This window comes from Neophocaena asiaeorientalis, unplaced genomic scaffold (assembly GCF_003031525.2).
Source record: "Neophocaena asiaeorientalis asiaeorientalis breed wild unplaced genomic scaffold, Neophocaena_asiaeorientalis_V1.1 scaffold40, whole genome shotgun sequence".
NCBI classification, from domain to species: domain Eukaryota; kingdom Metazoa; phylum Chordata; class Mammalia; order Artiodactyla; family Phocoenidae; genus Neophocaena; species Neophocaena asiaeorientalis.
This window is the reverse complement of record NW_020185335.1, coordinates 15,757,695-15,776,676: the sequence shown is the minus strand read 5'-3', so window position 1 is coordinate 15,776,676 and position 18,982 is coordinate 15,757,695. Positions and strand designations below refer to the sequence as shown.

The 18,982-nt window shown below is 61.5% G+C and overlaps 1 protein-coding gene across 3 annotated transcripts in view; it reads right to left on the bottom strand.

Annotated features, from left to right (window-relative positions):
* Positions 1-1,280: 1,280 nt before the first annotated feature.
* DPEP1 (dipeptidase 1) overlaps positions 1,281-18,982 on the bottom strand; it is a 23,209-nt gene continuing 5,507 nt past the window's right edge. The window contains exons 1-11 of one of the 3 annotated variants that reach the window (XM_024735673.1): positions 14,858-14,989; positions 7,410-7,574; positions 3,585-3,717; positions 3,238-3,370; positions 2,930-3,080; positions 2,716-2,785; positions 2,220-2,396; positions 2,046-2,130; positions 1,897-1,972; positions 1,659-1,794; positions 1,281-1,581 (exon numbers count right to left, since the gene is read on the bottom strand). In XM_024735673.1, the coding sequence (XP_024591441.1) occupies positions 1,414-1,581; positions 1,659-1,794; positions 1,897-1,972; positions 2,046-2,130; positions 2,220-2,396; positions 2,716-2,785; positions 2,930-3,080; positions 3,238-3,370; positions 3,585-3,717; positions 7,410-7,513 (1,233 nt within the window). In that variant the 5' untranslated portion in view covers positions 7,514-7,574; positions 14,858-14,989 and the 3' untranslated portion in view covers positions 1,281-1,413. Of the gene's footprint in view, positions 1,582-1,658; positions 1,795-1,896; positions 1,973-2,045; positions 2,131-2,219; positions 2,397-2,715; positions 2,786-2,929; positions 3,081-3,237; positions 3,371-3,584; positions 3,718-7,409; positions 7,575-14,857; positions 14,991-18,982 lie in introns of those variants that run through there. The other 2 variants (XM_024735674.1, XM_024735675.1) reach the window with 2 other exon arrangements.

Genomic DNA, 18,982 nt, shown 5'->3' with positions numbered 1-18,982 from the left:
CTGTCAGAGTGACCACCTATGGCTCTGGGCCCCCCTTGTCCCCGCCGAGCACATCTGGGTTTGAACAGGGCCTGGGGCTGCTTGTTGCCTGGTTGGAGAATCGCTGATGTGGGCCCTGCCTGGGGAGACAGCCCTCCAGGGGCTCCTGAGCAGACTCCACGCTGCTGGGTGGGCCCGGGTGTGGCACCCGCCTCTCTGGAGCCCCTTACCAGGACCCCCAGGAAAGGCCTGCAGGCCTGTGTCTCCCAGGGTGAATGAGGGGTGAGCAGAAGGGTCCCCAGAACCAGATTCTGGGGATGGCACTTGAGGTGTGGCCTCTGGTGTGATTCTAACGTGGTTAAGATTATTTCAGACGAATATTACAGCGTTTCTTATGGGAAAATCCCTCCCAGTTAGCAAACCTAGGCATGCCCGCCTGCAGCCCACCAGGGGGCCCTCCAGCCCTGATAAATCAGCCAGCCATGGCAGGCAGGCGTGCTGGGCAGGATTCAGCCAACTCAGGACAGAAACCCTTTCTTCTCCTTTAACGTTAAACGGATCCTAAGTGATCAGCAGATACCCACAATGTCCCTGCTGGTGGCTTTAGGTATCCCTGGAGAGAGTGCCTGCTGGGAGAGAGAGGCAGGGCCCCAGCCCAGAGGCCCTCGCTGGCTCCCACGGCCCAGGCTGGCAGGCACCGGTGGGTAACGGCACAGAGGGGCATCCTCAGGGGCTCTGGCCTGGAAAGGGGCCAGCAGGGATGCGTTGGGGGGCTCGTCCAGGGTCTGTCACCAAGTTATTCATCTCAAGACACATGCACCGGATGACCGGTGGCAGGGGGAACGCTACTGAGCCCCCCTTGGGCGGAGCCCTGCCCTGCAGGGTCCTTGTTCATGGTGTGTGAGGACACCCTGCAGGGCTGGGATCCTCCCTGCTCCGGACCTTGCTTTCCTGTTTGCCAAGAGAGGCTGGCCCAAGGGGTGGGCCGGGGGCACAAGCGTGTGTGAGTGTGTGTGGGTGTGTATATGTGAGAGCAGGGGTGTGCACCGGTATGAGGATATGGGGTGCAGGTGTGCACACGTGTGCATGTCTGTGTGTGTGCACGCACCTGTGTACAGATGTGCGTGGGGAGGTGGCAGCCGGAGCCTGGAGTGTGTTATTTTAAAGACCCTCCAGCAACGTCCACGCAAAGCCTCTCAGACCCTGACCCCTCTGGCCCTGACCTTCAGGACTCAGGCACTCCTATGTCTGGTGTCCAGCCAGGAGCCCCCTCCAGGGCCAGGGTGCTGATGACACGAGACTCAAAGGATCGGCGACTTTATTGAGGGTCCCACCATGCCTGTGTTTTGTGTTGCCCAGGGGAGCGCAGGTGCCTGCCCAGGACAGGCCAGTCTGAGCACACGGGGAGTCGCTGCCGTTCTAGCACCCAGGGCGTCAGAGGCGACACAGGCAGAGGACGAGGAGTGCAAGGGAGGCCAGCAGGGTCCCCGGCTGGAGGTGGAGGCTGGGGGCCCCTGAGTAGCCGTAGCTGGTCCTGCAGGAGGCCTCCAGCTGGCCCAAGGGGATGGGCTCCTCGCCGGGAGCCTGTGTGTGACTGCTCGCCTGGGGAAAGATGCAGGTCAGCTGCCTGCCTGAGGGCAGGAGGTGGTCGGCGGCGCAGGGAGTGCGGGGCCCCTCACCTGCTCCACCGCCTCGAAGACCCTCAGCAGGTTGTCTGCCAGGACGCCCTTGACCTCTGCCTCGGTCCACTGTCTCCTCAGCAGCTCGGCAGCCAGGTCTGGATACTTGGACACGTCCTTAAGCCCCGAGGGAAGCCTGAGATGCGGGTGGAGAAAGCCAGGCTCTGCATCCCAGGGGGCAGGGCCTGGGCGCCCCCACCCCGCCCCTCACAGCACGTGGAGGGGGGTCTCGCCTCACCTGGACACACCATCGTAGTCCCCACCCAAGCCCACGGCTCCGGCCCCTGCCACCTTCTTGATGTGGTCCAGGTGATCTGCGGAGAGGTGGCACGTGAGGGCCCTGTGAGACGCCCCGGCCCGGAGCCCCGGCCACTCAGCCCCGCCCACCTGCCACTTGGGACAAGTTGGCCTCCGCTCTGCAGGAAACGTAGTCACTGTAGAAGTTCACCATCACCAGGCTGCCCGTCTGCTTCTGCTCGGGAGAGAGGGCGGCACCGTGGGCAGGGCGGCCAGGCCACGGGGGCCAGCCCAGGAGCGGACGGCCCCGGCCCAGCCTCTCACCACCAGCTGGAGCACGTCGTTGGGCACGTTGCGCCGGTGCTGGCACACACTGTAGGCCGAGGAGTGGCTGAAGACCACGGGGGCCTTGGACAGCTGCAGCACAGCCTTCATGGTGGCCATGGACGCATGGGCCAAGTCGATGATGATGCCCAGTCGGTTCATCTCCTTCACGACACTCTGAGGGGGGACGGGGCTCAGGGGACCCGCACAGCCTGGAGGGTCTCAGCCAGCACCCTGGGACCAGGCGGGCTGTGCCGTGCACGCTGGGGTTCACACGACCTTCTGGGGTTTCTGGCGGCCGCCTGGGAAGTCCAGGTGTGGGGAAGGGCACTGGCCAGGTGTTAACAAGCCCTTCAGGGGCTGAAAGACTGGAGGCCACTCTAATGACCAGTGGGTTCCAGTGGAAGGCCCGTGCTGCTGGCCCATCTCACAGTTGAGGAAACAGGTGACATGCCGGGTCCTCTGAGGGTGACCGAGGCCCCGCCCCCCCACTCACCTGCCCAAAGAGTGACAGGCCTTGGCTGCGGGCCTCGTCCACTCCCGTGTCCACCAGCCAGTTGTCGGCCCTGGGAGAGCAGAGGGCAGGCGCCCGAGGGGCAGAGTGGTTGCCCGGGCCCACCCACCTCAGGACCCTCAGGAGGAGAGACAGGTGCTGGGGCGGTCCCTGCTCTGAGACCCTCCCGCCCAGCCGGCCCGCCGGGGCTGCTCACCAGGGCGTGTTGCAGCTGTGGGTGAGAGTCAGGTACCGCATGCCCAGGTGGTAGAGCGCCCGCAGGACGCCCAGGCTGCTGTCGATGGAGTGGCCGCCCTCCACGCCGACCAGACTGGCCACCTTTCCCTCCCGGAAGGCCTGCCGGATGCCTGCAAGGAGAGCCCAGCCAGGGGCAGTGGGCACCGGGCGACACGTGTGCCTGGGTGTCGGGTGTCGGGTGTGGGGACTGGCTTCCACGTGAAGCAAACCGCAGAGCGGCGCAGCAGCCCCTGCTCAGGACCGGGGCTGGTGGGCGCCGGCACCCACCTGTGCTGTTGGTGACACACAGGAAGGTCTCGGGGTACAACCAGCACATGCGGTGGATGACGTCGATCTGCTCCAGCGTCCTCTTCACGGCATCTTTGTTCTGGGTGTCGCAGGGCGTGTACGCAGACCAGAACTGGGGGGGTCACGGGGGGAGGCGCTGGGAGCTCAGGAGCTGGGCCCCAGGCACACGAGCTCTGGCTTCCCTCCAGCCACGGAAGCCCTCCCCGCAGCCTGAGTGGCTATCGGAGCCCCCTCTAAGGGCCCAGGGCAGTACGCCGCCACCAGGGAGGGGCAGCAGGAGAGGAGGCGTTGGGCTCCAACGCCTCAGGCTCCGGGCCCGACCATACCTGGGCACCCACAAAGCCAGCCCTCAGCTTGGGGATGTTGGTGTGCGTGTGGGCCAGGCTGGTCAGGTTGGCCCTCGGGTCCTGAAGCTGATTGTTGAACAGTTTCAGCAGCTGCCAGGGCAGGTCATTGTGCCTGGAGGGGCCAGGCGGAGGGGTTAGGGGCAGGTCAGGATGGCCCCTTGGACCCGGACCCCCCAAGCTGCCTCCCGGGCAGGCTGTCCCTTCTCCAGCTCCTCTTCTCATGGGCCGAAGACTAGGGAGGTCGCAGGGTGACTGTCATCTGAGCACACCTGAGCACAGGTGAGCTTCTCAGCTGGCCGCACCCCCAGGCCAGGCCACTGAGCTGAGCCCTAAGTGAACAGGTCTTCCCTCCCGGAGCCTTTCACTGGGGGGAGAGGGAGGGCAGATGCCGGCTTGGCTTCAAAATCGTGGAGGTCGGGGGAGCTTGGAGTTGAAACAATCTCCACGAACAAGGCTGGTTGACATGGGGTTGCTGAGTGCAGGCCTGGGGGAGATTCACAGATTAAAGATGAAATCCTGGGTTTCCCTGGTGGCGCAGTGGTTGAGAGTCCGCCTGCCGATGCAGGGGATGCGGGTTCGTGCCCTGGTCCTGGAAGATCCCACGTGCCGCGGAGCGGCTGGGCCCGTGGGCCGTGGCCGCCGAGCCTGCGCGTCCAGAGCCTGTGCTCCGCAATGGGAGAGGCCACAACAGTGAGAAGCCCGTGTACAGCAAAAAAAAAGATGAAATGCTTCTGCTGCAGGGAGAGGGTGGGGAAGTGTGGGGCGTGGCCTACCCTGGGGGGCAGCCATGGGAGCAGGGCACCAGTGAGGGATTTGGGGGCCCCAGAGGCCCTCTGCTGCCTCTGTCCCTGGGGACAGTCCTGCACCATTTCCAAGAAGATCCCTCTGTGCTTCCAAAGGACAGGCCCTCTGAAGTTCTCCCAGGAGCCGGTAGGCGGTGAGTGCATTAGAGGAGGAGGTGAGGTGCGGGTAGAGGAGAGGAGGTGACTAGACAGGCAGGACGAGGGGCAGGGGACAGGTAGGGCTCTCAACAGCTGCTGGGGGTCTTCCAGGGCAGGACCCATGGGGCACATTCCTCCCTGCATCCAGGAGCAGCCCCAAGGGGAGAGACCACTGGGAGCCATAAGCTCCAGGTGCCGGCAGGGGCCTCGGCCCCTGGGAGCTGATTAGAATTTCAGAGTCTCAGGCCCAGCCCTGGCCCACCAGTCAGCATCTGGCTTTTACCAGCCAACGGGCACACACTCCTGGGACATGCAGGGAGTCGACCAGCGGATCCCTAGCCTGGTGACAAGGGGGCTGTGAGGACAGGCCGGAGGGGGCTTTGCTCCCACTGCGGGCCCTCCCATCCACCCCTCCTCCCCAGCCCAGCAGCCATGCCCACTCTCCCCAGGACCCTCGCCCACACCTAGTTCCCACCCCCAGCCCTGGCTCCCTCCCTGGTGTCTGTTTCCTCATCTGTAACACACACACAAACACACACGGGGCTGCCTTGTGAGGGTCACTGACAATGGTAACACCATGACGGCCTAGGTCGTCCGGGCCCCTGGGGTGGGCTCTTCCACAGCAAGGTGGCCATGGCCCCTGGTGGGAAGTGAGGGCTCCCTGGGCCCCACGCAGGGCTCCAGATCCTGGAGGAAAGTTGCCCCTGGTCTCCTGAAGAGCTCCTGCCCCAGCTGTGAGATTTGACGCCTTTGCTGACTGAGGGGTGGATGAGCTCCAGGGAGGCGAGGTCACTGCCTCACTGCAGAGTTGGGGGGGGGGCTGGCCCTGGTCACTGTCCCCAAGGCAGCGCTGAGCGGGACTTCACTCCTTTGCCCCTCGAGGAAATCCAGCCCCACGTTCCAGCTGCCTCCACTTTGCTCTTCCCTCCTCGCCTCAGCCTGTCCTCCCTTTGTAGGTATCCGCGCTAAGGTCAACACCACATCCTGGAGTCTGTTCTGGAGGCCGACGGATCTACCCTCCTTATCTGTGTGGCCTGGGTAGCATCCTCAGCTGTGATAGAGGACCTGCCACCCTACCCAAAGAGGAGAGGGGAGGATTCCAAGTGCCGGGAAGTGCTAGAAACGACAGCCAAACACACACTTAGGCCAGCTACGGCTTACAGGTGTGATGGCTGGAGCTGGTGCAGCCATATTAAATCATGAGGTAACTGTGGGAATGGTGGCCACACCATTATGGAATGCCATGCCAGGACTCCATCCGGACTTCCCTGTTGTTGAAGCTACTTATTTGGGTCTCTCTTACCCACAGGAGTAGCTAATACTAACTGGTTTTGATTCTGTCAGCCTAGTCTTGGCTTTCTAAGACTTTGGATAATCCCAGCTCCCCAAATCCCAGCTTCCTGAGTACTCCTGGCTGTCTGGGCTCTTTAAGCCATCTTACCCCTCACATGGACATCTGGACAGCTCCCAGCACCTAAACTCGGAGCCCCTCTCCGTGTGCCCGGCCACCCTGAGTCCCCCGGAAGGAAGGAACATTCATTTTGTTGGCATATTCTACCTGCCCTTGCTGGCCTGGGATGGCTGGTCCCTGAGCCCAGACCTGCCAGACAGCAGGGCCTCCCGGATGGGAGCAAAGGACAGCAGCCTCTGCAGCAAACTTCCTATGCCTGTGAGGAGGCCCAGCCACGTGAGGACCCTCAGAGGCAGGCAGGGGGCTGGGAGGTCCAGGAAGGAGGGGGAGGGGAGGGACCAGGGGAGGACTGAGGGAGGGAGGGAAGGGTGCACTCTGACCCCTGATGGCCGCTTCCTTATCTAGGGCTGCCCCTCATTTCCCTGCCAGTCTTATGTGATGAGACACCTGTTTTCTCTGCTTTTCTTGCAGAGCTTTTGTCCCATAAAGCCTGGGCAAGTGGGTACCCCAACTTTCCCAGCACCCGGTGGGAAAGAGCAGGTGGGGCGGAAGTGTGTGTGGACAGGTGGCGTCCTTCCCAGGGCTGGGAGAGCCCCGAGGAGTTGGGGGCGGGAGCGGCAAGGGCAGTGCCAGGCCTGCCTGCAGCGTCGAGGGGCCCTGGGGGCCGCTGGAAGGACTCCGGCTACTACTCTGAGCTCTGTGGGAGTTGGAGCTGGAAGGGCAGGGGTTGGTACTTGTGTCTCCAAGACTTCCTCTGGCTGCAGTGCGGAGACCTGACCTCAGGCCAGGGGCAGGAGGGGGCAGTCAGAGGCACAGGGGCGGGGGTGGAGGGTAAGTGAAGGGGGCAGGCGCGGCCAGGTTGGCTGTGACATCAGGGAGAGAGTGACAAGGTGTCACCAGGGTCTTGGCTGGAAGAGGGGCAGGGGGAGTGGGCACCCAGGAGCTTGGCCTGGGGCACTGAAGCATGAGATGCCTCGGTGAGGTCAAGCCGGGCGCACAGGCCTGATGGGGTCACCCCAGGTGGATGGAGCGAGGGGTGGGCTTGACGAGAGGGTCCCCCAAGGGCCACAGCAGACACCACCCTCACCTGTACTTCCTGTGACACAGGACCCTGGGCCAGGCCCCAACGACCCCCAGCCCCAGCCCCACTCTGAGCTGGGATCCAGCCCCCAGGGGTCCAGGCTGTGGGGTGTCCCGGGAGCTGCTGAGGCCTTACTATTCACCTCCTTCCTGCCACGTTCCCCACAGGCCCTCATGTACTGAAGTCTCTGGGGCCCTGAGAGAGCCCACAAAAAAACTGAGTCCAGCAGAGGGCAAAGGCCATAGTGCAGTTGGAGAATCTGAGTCCCACTGGAGACAGGGCAGCTCCTGTCTCAGGTCAAGGGCACATGAGCCTCGACCCTAGCGCCCCATCGCCCGGACCCCCGGCCCGTCGCATGGGTGGCTGCTTACCCGTCAATGACAGGCGTGCTCTGCATGATGCGCTCCGCTGTGTCCCGGAACTGGTCCGCAATGCAGACGGCTACCAGGGGCCAGAACCACCAGCTGGCCCACATGGCGCGGGCCCCAGGGATGCGCGCCCCCGCTGCTCCTGTGTGTGTGTCCTGACCCGCCGTCCTGGGCGCCACAAGACAGAGGGCTTTGGTCCAGGTGATTGTTGCCAGGACCTCCCCTGTTTATCAGCAATCAGCACATTCCCCGCGAGGGTGGATCCATGGGAGTTCCTAGCCCCTGAGGCTGGGCGTCGCTGTCTGGGCCAGGCCAAGTGTAGTAAAACCCCAGGGGCGGGACTGGTGCCCAGAAGTGGAGCAGAGGATGGGCTAGCGCAGGGAAAGGGGCCGCCAGTGTTTGTTGTGTCCTGCCCCCAGGACCTGGTGTCTGAGGTCTACAAACGAGATTCAATTTTGTGTACTTGAATGTATCCCTTTGTTTGCCTGCAGTTTTTTTGTTACTTTTCTTGGAAGGTGGAGCACAGCCCGGCAGGGGCACTCCTGCCACACTCCACTGCAGTGCTGGGGGTGTCTGCACACTGACCCACGCTCCGGCTGCAGGCTTCTGACCGAGCATGTTGGATGCTGGGGCTTGGGGTCGGAAGCTTAGAGCGTTTGCATTTCCTTAGAGCTGGGGGCGCACACTCAGGTCTCCCGGGGGAGGCAGGGGCTGGAGGGTGGGGGGCACGGTTGAGAACCGGATGCCCAGGCAGCGCCGGGCCCAGTGAATCGTGAATCCCGGTCCCAGGGCTGGGCCAGCATCCAGGGTTCTGCTGGGCAGCTGGGTGACCCCACCCCACTCTGGATCCTCAGGGCTGCTGAGCTGTGGAGACCCTACCCCCTCGCTGGGCTCCCTGGCACCTCTGTCCCTGGATGGCTTTGGACCCTCACGCAGACCTGCCCTGTGGAGCCCAGGTCCCAGGCCGGTGGCCTCCCCGAGCCCCGACCCGGCCCCAAGGACAGGATGGGCCCAGCTCCAGGCCCTTTCTCCCGCCTGGGAAGGGGGTCACGTCCGAACCCTGGCTCTGCCGTCATTAGCTCTGCATCCCGGGGCCTGGGCCTCCAGCCCCGTTTCCCTCCTGTTGAAACGGCAGCTCGCAGGGGAGACTGCGCAGAGCGGGGAGCTGTCTACCTTCCCTCCCTCCATCCACCATCACTCCGGGGGGAGGGGCTCCGGGGCGTCCTCCACCCAGATGCTAGGGGACGAAGCCGCCGGCCCCAGACCCCATCGAGGACTTGCCCCCGCTCCCCACAGGGACATCCTCGGTGCCAGGCCCTGGGATTCCACCCTCTTCACCACTCTGTGCACAAAAGACCCCCTTGAAGGGTGAGGAATCCAGGACTCTGACCACGCTGCCTGGGAACTGTGGCCCAGCAGGTGCTGGGCCAGGACACGGGCTTTAAAGCCGAGTATGTCCCTCCGCCACCCCGAGCCAGGACCCCGTCTGCCCTTCGCACTGTCCCCACGGCCCCAGCACCTCGACGGTCCTCCGTGCTCTGTGTCCAGCCCCCTCCACCTCCCCGGCCTGTCTCTGTGACCCGACGCTGCTGCTTTGTGGTGGGCGATGCCCGTCTGCAGCTGGGGGGCTTCTCCCCGGAACCCTCCTCTCTGACATGGCTGTGAACACACGTCCCCCCTTGTTCACACCGGCCTGCTCCATTTGACTCTACGTATTTTCAACATTTTCCCCTTATCGTTTTTGTTTCAGAGTTGGCTTTTTTTAAGAGCATGTAATTGTATATTTTTTAATTTTCTTTTTTTTTTCACGTGGACCGTTTTTAAGGTCTTTATGGAATTTGTTACAATGTTGCTTCTGTTTTCCGTTTTGCTTTTTTGGCTGCCAGGCTTGTGGGCTCTTAGCTCCCGGACTGGGGATGGAACCAGCACCCCCTGCCCTGGAAGGCGAAGTCTTAACCCCTTGACCGCCAGGGAAGTTGCAAGAGCATATAACTGTATTTTATTTCTTCACCTCATCTGAGCGCCTCTGTCTGTAAATGTGACCGTTTAAGCCAGTACGACGGTGACAGCACTGCATCCCCCCTTAGCCTCACTACTTCCCAAGCTACGGCCGGCCGTTCTCCTCCCGTTTCTTGCTTCTGCCGTGCTCTTCGTGTTACTTTGATTCCTTTCCTACGACGGTTAGAAAGTTCCTCTGCATGTCACTACTTTGCTAGTGTCTTCCCTCATACTTTGTAACACTCGTGTTTAAGTCTGTGTGTCTCTTTCAACATATAAACTCCTTAATACTGGAGTACAGCCCACGGGGCGTGGCATTCATTTAAATGTAACCACACATTTTCTTAGGTTTGCTGTGTCTTGTATACTTTGTCTCCTCCTCTCCTGAGATAGTCGTTCTGATTTCTTTCTCATTTGTCTGCGGTGCTTCCTCGGCCATTTCCCTGGGTATAGTGGCATCCTGTGTGATCCACGTGTCTGCTTCCGTGGCTGAGGGGTCCCCGCGGCAGACTGACTGCTCCTTTGTGAGCACGTGGGCCCTCCAGGTCTGCCAGGGCAAAGTTCTCCTTTACCCCTTCCACCCTCCCCAGGTGGCTCCATGCGTTTGTCTCTTTAAATCTCCCAGACACTTAATTTTGACCTTCTTTTCATTTTAAATTCAGAATTCATTTAATTGCTTAAAGGATTTTAAATTCTCTGCTCATTCCTCTGTAATACTTCATTCGTTTAACAGCCCAGTGGAAAAGAAGGAAGTGGAGGGGTCCACGGCCCAGTTGCACTGCGGGAGGGGGACTTTCAGTGTTATTTTCTCGTTGTCGCCGTGTCACAGAGGGACGGGCCCCCCACCATCCACTCTGCACGTCACCTACGGACTCTCTCCTCCCTGGGGTGAGATTTGGCCCCAGCCTCCCACCTCTGCAGCTCAGGTGCCCGGGCCGGGCGAGGGCAGGGAGAGCGAGGCACCGTCCTGGGGGCAAATTTCAAAGCGGGGACACTAGGAACCTCAGTCACGGAGGTAACTAGTATTTTAACGCAATATTTTTAAAAATCAAAAATTCCTGGCCCCCCAAAAAATCCATGATGCACGAAATGTGAAACTTTTAGATAGAGTCAAGGCCACATCTCGCCTTTCCTCTGGTCCCAGCTCCCCCCGCGGTTCCGCACAGCTGGTCTCACCGGGCCATTCACATTAGGTTTCGCTCTTGCAAGTTGGTGACAGAGGCCGGCGTTTCTAGGAGCTAAGCTGAGGGCGCGACCACACTTCCCAGGGTGGCCCGAGCATGACAGGACTCAAGGCTGGGTGCACCCTTGTTCAAACAGGAGAGGATGTCCGGGACGACGGTCCCGGAACATGACACCCAGAGGGCCCAAGTCCACGTCCAGGAGGGCTCGTGCTGAGCAGCGTCTGCTCCACACCCTCTCTCTGGTGACTCACAGCCTGCGCCGGCCGGGGCGCGCAGGGTCGGGCAGCTGTGTAAGCGCTCACATGTCTCAACCGCAGCATCTGTCTGGAACACAAGTCACCGTGGGACCTCCCGCTGGGACCACCACGCTATGGACCCGCGGGTCAGGCCCCCGAAATGACCCTTGAACCTGTGTGCTCTGGAGTCTGGGGTCTCTGGCTGCCTTTTTTTCCTTCCACTGGGTGCTGTTACCATGTCCTCACAATCTTCCAAACTCTGGGCCTCCTACCTCAGCGCCCCTGGCTTCGGATCTATGGTTCCCACTTAATTTCTGCCCTGAGCCCTCTGCCTTTCAGTTTATGTCCTTTTTGGCAGAGCTGGTCCCCAAACCACCGCTAGCAGTGGGTGTGCGGGAAGTGGATTTCCAAGTCCTGGAGCGTTTGCACGTGACATTATTATGCCCTCATAACTGAGCAGCAGTTTTACCGGCCATGCAGTTCAGGGTCATAAACCGTTTCCTCTCAGAAAGTGAACGTTCTGGGGCCGTCCGCACCACACTGCTGTCGGGAACCCAGTTCTTTGTAGGCGGCGTGTTGCTTTCTTGCACAATCTCCTTGAATCCCCTCTTTCTCCGTGGGCTCTGCACTTTCTCAGTGTTGTACCTCACTGGAGACTCTGTTTCATCCGACCGCCCTGCACCCACGTTCACCAGCTCTGCCTCTGGTCCCGGGACACGCCCTGGAATCCCTTCTCTCCTGCATCCTCTTTGCCCACTCTCCTGGGCACGGGGCTCAGTCAGATGCTGGACAACCCGTGTTGATCCTTTTTGTCTCTTGTGTTTTTCTCTCCTGTTTTAGGTTTCCTCGTGCTTTTATTCTATGCGTTTCTGTTCTGTGAATTTATGAATAGAATAGAAATTCTGTTCTTTGAATTTATTCTATGAATTTCCTCGTTCTGAATTCGAGCACTTTTAGCCAAAGTTTTCTTTCAGGAATTATATACTTAATCTCCCAAGAGTGCTTTCTTGTGTTTCTGTTGGTGGTGGGGTTTTTTTTTCCTTTGCACCTTGTTCTTGTTATGGAAGCCATATTGTCTGATATCCGTGAGAAGTTTTGTTTCCTCCTGTTTACTGGATGATAATGTTTCCTCTGGACCTTTTTTTTTCCCATTGTTTATCTGGACCTTTTGTTGCATGTGCAGGCTGTCCTCAAACAGCTGGAGGCCTTTGTCACTTCAAACGTAATATTTAAGGAGGTAGCAGTAGCGAGGCTGCTGTGCTGTGGATACACGGGCAGCCTCCCAGGTTCAAGAGGGGGGCCGCCATTACAGTGGGGGCCCTTAATGTCAGCATCTAACACGACCATATCAATAGCAACCCTGATTCTCAAAACAAATGGTTTTTTAGGGAAGGACCCACTGGTGTCTTTTCCCCCAGAGTCAGCCTGGCCATGGGCCAACCAGGGTTGTGCGCTTGGGTACTTGGGCACTGGGGGTCAGCTGGTCCACGATCCAGCCGTCCACAAGCCCGATTTCCGCCACGTATCTCACTCCCACCCCCTCCCGTGACGTCTGAACCGAGTTCCTCTCCGATTTCTGCTGGGTGGTTGCCCCCTGCCCACCTGCCGCCCCCTCTGTACATGTTCCCGAAGGGGCCACCTCCGTCCAGCTTCTCATCCCCAGAGACAGGCTGAACCTGCCTGCTGAGGATCCTTCCTTTCTCTGACACAGCAGGTTCTGCTTGAGTCAAGTCCTCCCACCTTGACAGACATGGCGAGGAAATGTCCATCCCAGGCCGACCTTCTGACCTAGAGGATGCAGTGGGTGTCGCTATGGAGGATTCTCACAGGGTTTCTGCTTCTAATTCCTGTTTCTTCCTCTTGTGCTGGTAGCCGGCACCCAGGGACGTGAGCCTCAGGGACAGAGCCGCGGCCCGACGGCCTGGCCCAGGTCCTTTGATTTCAGAGACTGGCTCTCGGGAGGTGGGAACAGGCTTTGTTTAGAGCACGAGCTTGGAAACCAGGCCACCCTGGGTTCAAACTCCCGTGTGGCCAACTGCGTTTTCCGGAGCCGGCAGCCCCCGCGTCTCCATCCATGCGCCCTCCTAATTGTCCGCCGAGAGGGGAGACACTTGGCTTGACCCGCAGAGAGAAGGTGGCAGGCGTGACTTCCGTGCTGCCGCCTGGCTCCTGTGCTGGACACTCCGTCGGGAAGGCAGCCACCAGCCCAGCTCCCTGCCGGCTGGCTGACCGCCGGCCCCCCTGCCAGCTCCCGGCTGAGGCCGGATCCGCGGGCCAGAGACCAGCTGGCCCTGCCGAGCCCGGAAACGCGAGCGATGGGAGCCCACCGAGGACGTATTGTGTGGCGGCGGGGAGCTGACCCGCTGACCCTTCTCCCACTGCCGGTGACCAGTGTCCTGGTCTGTAAAATGGGGTGAGTAAGCCGAACCGCCTCGGCCTCCTGGAGGTGGCTGCACCCCACAGTCGCCTTAGTAACGAGAAGCCCCACATGGGTGGCGGCCGAGGACACGTGCTCTCCCCGGCGGGTCCCTGGGAGGACGCCCGAGCCTTGCAGCCAGCTCAGCTCTCAGCGGGGCCGCTTAATAGTTTGCTTTAAAGCATTATCACTTTTTACTTAAATAAGGAGAATAATATCATTAACTGGAAACATCAACGTCACTTGCCGTAAACAGAAGGAACACAGGAAAATAAACACACAAAAACTAAACGGTGCTGTTCAGTTTCGCCCAGAGCCACAGAGAGGCAGCAGATTCCGCGTCCAGGGAGCAGTCAGGGCCCAGCTGGATCCTCACACACCCGAGGCCCCTGCACGGCAGGGCAGGCGCTCACCCGAGCTCCCAGGACCAAGATTGGGTCCACCGAAACTGCCCCCACCCACGTGGGCCGGGCTGTCAACCAGCCAGGAGGGACCAGAGCCCAGGCCCCGACACAGCCCAGAGCAGCACGGAGGGCCTGAGTCCACAGCCCACATCCCTCAGGAATACACACACTATGTGCGTGAGCAAACACACAGAGAGATGTGCAAACACAGCCAACCACACAGCCACGCAGGCTACAGAGCACACCCACATCCAATGCACAGTTACACAGGTGTACACGCACAACCACCCGCGTGCAGACGCCTGTGCCCCCAGAGACACCAACACGGAGAACGTGCAGACACACCTACCCGTGACCCCCATACCTGCACACGTACGCACCTGAACATCGCACACGAGAATGCTCAGACATGTCCCATACCTGTGTGTGCAGACACAGCACAGGCTTACAAGTACACACGTGCAGACTTGTACACGTGATCAGCACATATGCAGAGATGCAGACGTGCACATACAGAAACACGCATACTTAGCACGTAAATATAAGCGCACACACTCAGACATAAGTACAAAGATGTGACACACACACTCAGACAAAAGTACACAGATGTGATCACACAAACACACTCAGACGTAAGTACACAGATGTGATCACACGCTCACACACACACTCTTACCAGGCCTGTCCTGTCACATACGCAGCACACAACACACACATGCTTAGCTTTGCAGACGTGTCACTGTGCCCACCCGGTCCCCATGCCCACCTCGGGGCCGGCAGCCATGCCCTCAGCCCATGACCACGCACAGAGCCTGGCACACGACCGCCCCTGGTGGGTTGTGGGGTGTGTCCTAGGAGGCCCTGGGGCACAGACAGCTTCAGACCCGGCTACCCCTGGCTTGGGCTGTCCTCAGGCCCCTCAACCATCCACGCCCAGCCATGAAGCCACCACCTGGACCTCTGCCCCCAGATCCTCACTGCCCAATTTCCTCACGGATGATACCCCGTCCACCCAGCCCCCGGAAGTGGCCTTCAGGCTGGTGGCTTCTCCACCAGCTTCTCCACAGCTCCCTGACCCAGGCGGCCCGCGGTGGCAGGAGGAGACGGCCATCCTGCAGCCCAGACGGCACAGCGCCGGGCTCCCCGCGAGGCCTGGGGCTTTGTTTCTGTTTTTCTCAAGTTCCATCTACCCGAGCTCCGCAGGTGGCCTCACCTCCCTCACACAGAACAGCAGCTCCCCCGGGGGCCTTCTCGACACACCTCAGAGCACGGGACAGAGGGCCGAATGCCGCACACGTGTCAGCTGGTCCGCATTTCCGCAGACACGTGAGCCAGGCGTGCCCGGCACGCACGGCCCACTGGGTCTCAGCGCCCGCTGACCCTCGGGCTGGGCCTCGGGTCTCGGGCCGGGACTGGGCTGGGCACCGGGCGGTCGGGGGTGGGGGCCACCTCCAGCAGGCTGCTGGCATCGGTGGGAGGGCTGAGTTAGGAGCTGTGGGGAGGAGGCTCACAGGGGACACCTGGGGCCCGGGCCCCTCCCGCCTGGCACACAGCATCCCAGGCAGCTGGCAGCCTGTCACCTGAGGGCCTGGGATTCCACCCCTGCCCACCGCCCTCACTGCTGGGGTGGAACACCGCCGTGTCTCAGGGCTGCAAGGCGTCCTCAGCCGGGCCCAGAGGCTGGGGGCCCTGGTTTCTATATATGTAACATCCCCAGCTACAGGAGTGTCAGAGCAGTCAGGGATCGGAATGTCCTCTGGCAGAGACACGGGACTTCCAAACCCAGGGGAAGGTCTGGGTGGTGACCCGGCCCAGCTGGGGGCTGGCTGCGCTAATTGGTTTCAGGGTTCTGCGGTTAGCGTGGGAGGTGGGGAACAGCCCGGTCGGCACTGGCAGGCACCTGGCAGTCCCATCGCCATCCGGGGAGGGCACACACAGCTGGTCACACCCTGGCTCCCCGAAGCCCGGCGGGGGCACAGTGGGGCGTGCACAGCCGCACTCCCGCCTGCCCTCTGCCCTGGCCCCCTCCTGGGCCGCAGACACCGACTCTGAGTGGGGACAGCCCCCTAGTCGGGGCAGTGCTGTGACGAGCTCAGATACCAGAACTGCGAGGAAGGGGATGTGGCTGTGGGGCCCGGGTCGGGGGCTCTCCCGACCTCAAAGTTCACGGAGATCCAGAGTGTGAGGAGGGGGTGGGGATCTAAGCAGAGGCTGCAGAGCTAGGAGGCTCCCTGCTGAGGCTCTGGAGGAAATCCACTCCCTCGACCCTCCCCTTCCTGGGTGCGGGGTGAATGGCACCGGGAGGGGAGGGCCCGGGAGGAGAGCCGGGTCAGGGTGGAGAAGGGCTGAGTGTCCCCCCCGGGCACTGCGGACCAGGGCCGGGGGAGGCAGCCAGGTGCAGCCCCTCCCTGGAGGACGACGCCCCAGTTCCACATGTGGGGTGGCACCACTCTGGGGGCACCACGGCTGGAGAGCAGAGCTTCCCCACTGGGTCTGCCCGGGCCCTGGCATAGCGGGACGGCCGGAGGGCCAGAGGCACTGAGGACAGGGTGTGGGAGGGAGGTTTCTGCTTTTGATGTTATTACTCTTTGTACTGTTTGGAAATGTTAGCATGTGCATTAACATGGAAAAATCAAATTAATTAAACCAGAGACAGAGGGCTCAAGCGGGCTCTGCACAGAGATGGGGGTCTGGGCACCTTAGGGCCCCAACCCAGCCCTGAGCCCTCCGTTCACGGGGGTGTCAGGTGAGACCCTACGTGCAGGCTCAGGCTCCCCCCTCCCCCCACCCCCACCGTGCAGCTGACCGGTCAGGAGTCCCCAAGGGAGGAGGCTCAGGGACTGCCAGCAAGTGTGTGGAGCCACGCCTACTACACCGCGCCCTTCCTGCTTTCACACCTGTGACCCTGGGGGACACATCTGTCCTTCTGAAAGTCCCCAGAGAGAAACCACGCCTAGTCAGGCTGAGCCTGGGGAACATAATGTTCAGATGGGTGAGTCAACAGTAATCTCCAGGGGACGCCCCTCGGAGAGGCTTCCTCAGGAGGCCTGGGGTCAAAGGGCGCACACCGCCACGGCCGGCTGCCCTTCCTTCTGGGGTTGGGGTGCCCTGGGCCCCCAAACATTGTCCAGCATGGTCCAGCTCACAGAGCGGGCACCTGGGCCTGGCAGGGGGACATCTCCATCTGTCCCAGGGTGGCTGCTGGGGCCTGGGAAGGGCTGCCAGGCTCAGACAGAGGCCGCGCGGCTCGCAGTCAGAACCAGGCTGTGTGACGCTCGCTGACATTCTTAGTCTTGCCTTTGCCACGGTCTGGCAGGATGTGTGATGGGCAGGGACTCCCCGTTTGTTGCCCCCGAGGCCCCATCCTCACTAGGTTTGGTTTGTCTCACTCCCTGGTGTGTCCTCAGCTTCCAGGACAAGCCAGGACCACAGAGTGTGTGGCAAAGCAAAGGCGGGCACAGGGGTGGGGGCAGCCTCCAGTGGGCTCCCTCCTCCAGGCTGGCCTCCGGGCTCCTCCCCTCCTGCGCCTGTGGCCATTGGATGAGCTCCTGTGAGGGACACCGGGTCTCCTGTTGGCTGGTGGGCTTCTGTATTTGAGCATGAGACATCCCAGGAACATTTAGACAGTGCCCGAGGGCCCTGCCCGGGGCTGCCAGGCCACCCTCCCTGTGGGCCTCGCAGGCAATCCCGAGGCTGGGAGCGCCTTCCGCAAGGGGGGTAGGTCTGGGGGCCCCGCCAGCTGTTACTTCAGCAGATCCCTGTCCCTGCAGAGGCCCCGGTCCTGGGGCGCAGCCCGTTTACACCCCCTGTCCAGCATAGCAATAGGGAAGCCGTGGCCCGGCCGCCCCGCCCCAGGGCAGGGTAGTCACTGGGCGGAACCAGGCCAGGGCAGGCGAGGGCCTCCCGCTGGGGCCGGCCTCCCTCCCTGAACTGTAGGATGGGGGCAATGGTGCCCGGCACAGGGACCCTCTAGATTTGAAGGAGACGCTCGTGTGAAAATGCTCAGGGTCTCTTAAGCGCTGTGTGAGGGCCTCCCCGTCCTGTCTGTGAAAAAGGCCGGGAGCCCCAAGCTCAGCCTGAGGCTGGTGGACACTCAGGGGTGAGGCCAGGGGCTCGGGTCCCCATAGGGCCTCCCATGGTCCTCAGACCCACACTCCGTGACATGGGCCCCAGGTGGCCCTGGCAGCTGTCCCCACCCCTGTCCCTCCACTGCTGCCCTCTGGTGGCCGGTTGGGCCACGCGGTGTTGCCCGGAGGTCATGCCTGTGGAGCAGCCCCCTGCATACTCTGAGGGTCCGGAGGGCAGCACAGGTGTGGCCGCCCTTTCCCAGCCCTGGAAACTGGGGCGTGGGCGGCACGCACCCAGGCCACATGGCTCAGAGCTGCAGGTTCCTGGATGGCAGTGGGCAGGGCAAACAGCAGGGCAGCCAGGCAGAATTGCAGAACAGGAAGGCTTCCTGGAGGAGGAGACAAGCTAGCTGAATCTCGAAGGGCAGGTGGCCAGGGAGGAAGGTTCTAGGCAGAGGACAGCAGAGATGTGGGAGAGAGAAAGCTGCAGAGGCCGGCAGGGGCCTCACCGGCCTCAGTGGGTCTGGACCAAACCCTAAGGACAGCAGAGGGGCTACTGACTCAAGCCCGCTTGGTCAGGGGTGGGGGGATGTGCATGAACATTCAGTGCATAGCAGACAGCATGCGAGCTGTATTGCAACAAAGCGGTCACAGCCGTAGCACAGGGGGCAGCCGTCACCTCCACCCCTAGGCGAATGGACCCACAGATTACGGCGCATCCACGCGTGGAGCGTGACACAGAATGAACGGGAACTGTGGACACACATCAACATGGCTGAATGCCGTGAAGAAGGACACTCAGCCTTGGTCCCTGGGTGCAGGGTCCTGGGATGGGTAACCCGGGCAGTGGGATGGTCGGAAGGGGCTGTGGGTTGGTGAGGGCGCAAGGGAAGTTTCTGGGGGAGACGTGTCATGTCTCATCTACGTAATGGTCGCGTCATGTGTGAACAAGTGAAAACTCAGAGAACTGGACTTCTGTCCCTGGAGCTTTGAGGGTCACAGGCTGATTTTCTCTAGGAAAATGTGAAGGACAGCATTCAGGAGGTAGCAGCCAGGTCAGGGTGCACTTTGCAGTCTGGCGGACAAGGAAGACAAAGCCTAGAGGCCTGCGCCTGCCCTGGGCCCCGGGAGGCCAAGGGGCCAGTTGCGGGCCACGCCAGCCAGGGGGAGAAAGGGCCCACACGAGGCAGAGCGGCTCTGGACTTGGGCCCCGCCCCAGGGTTGCTTGCAGGTCCAGTCAGAGCCCAAGTCCTCCCCTGCCACCCGCCCCC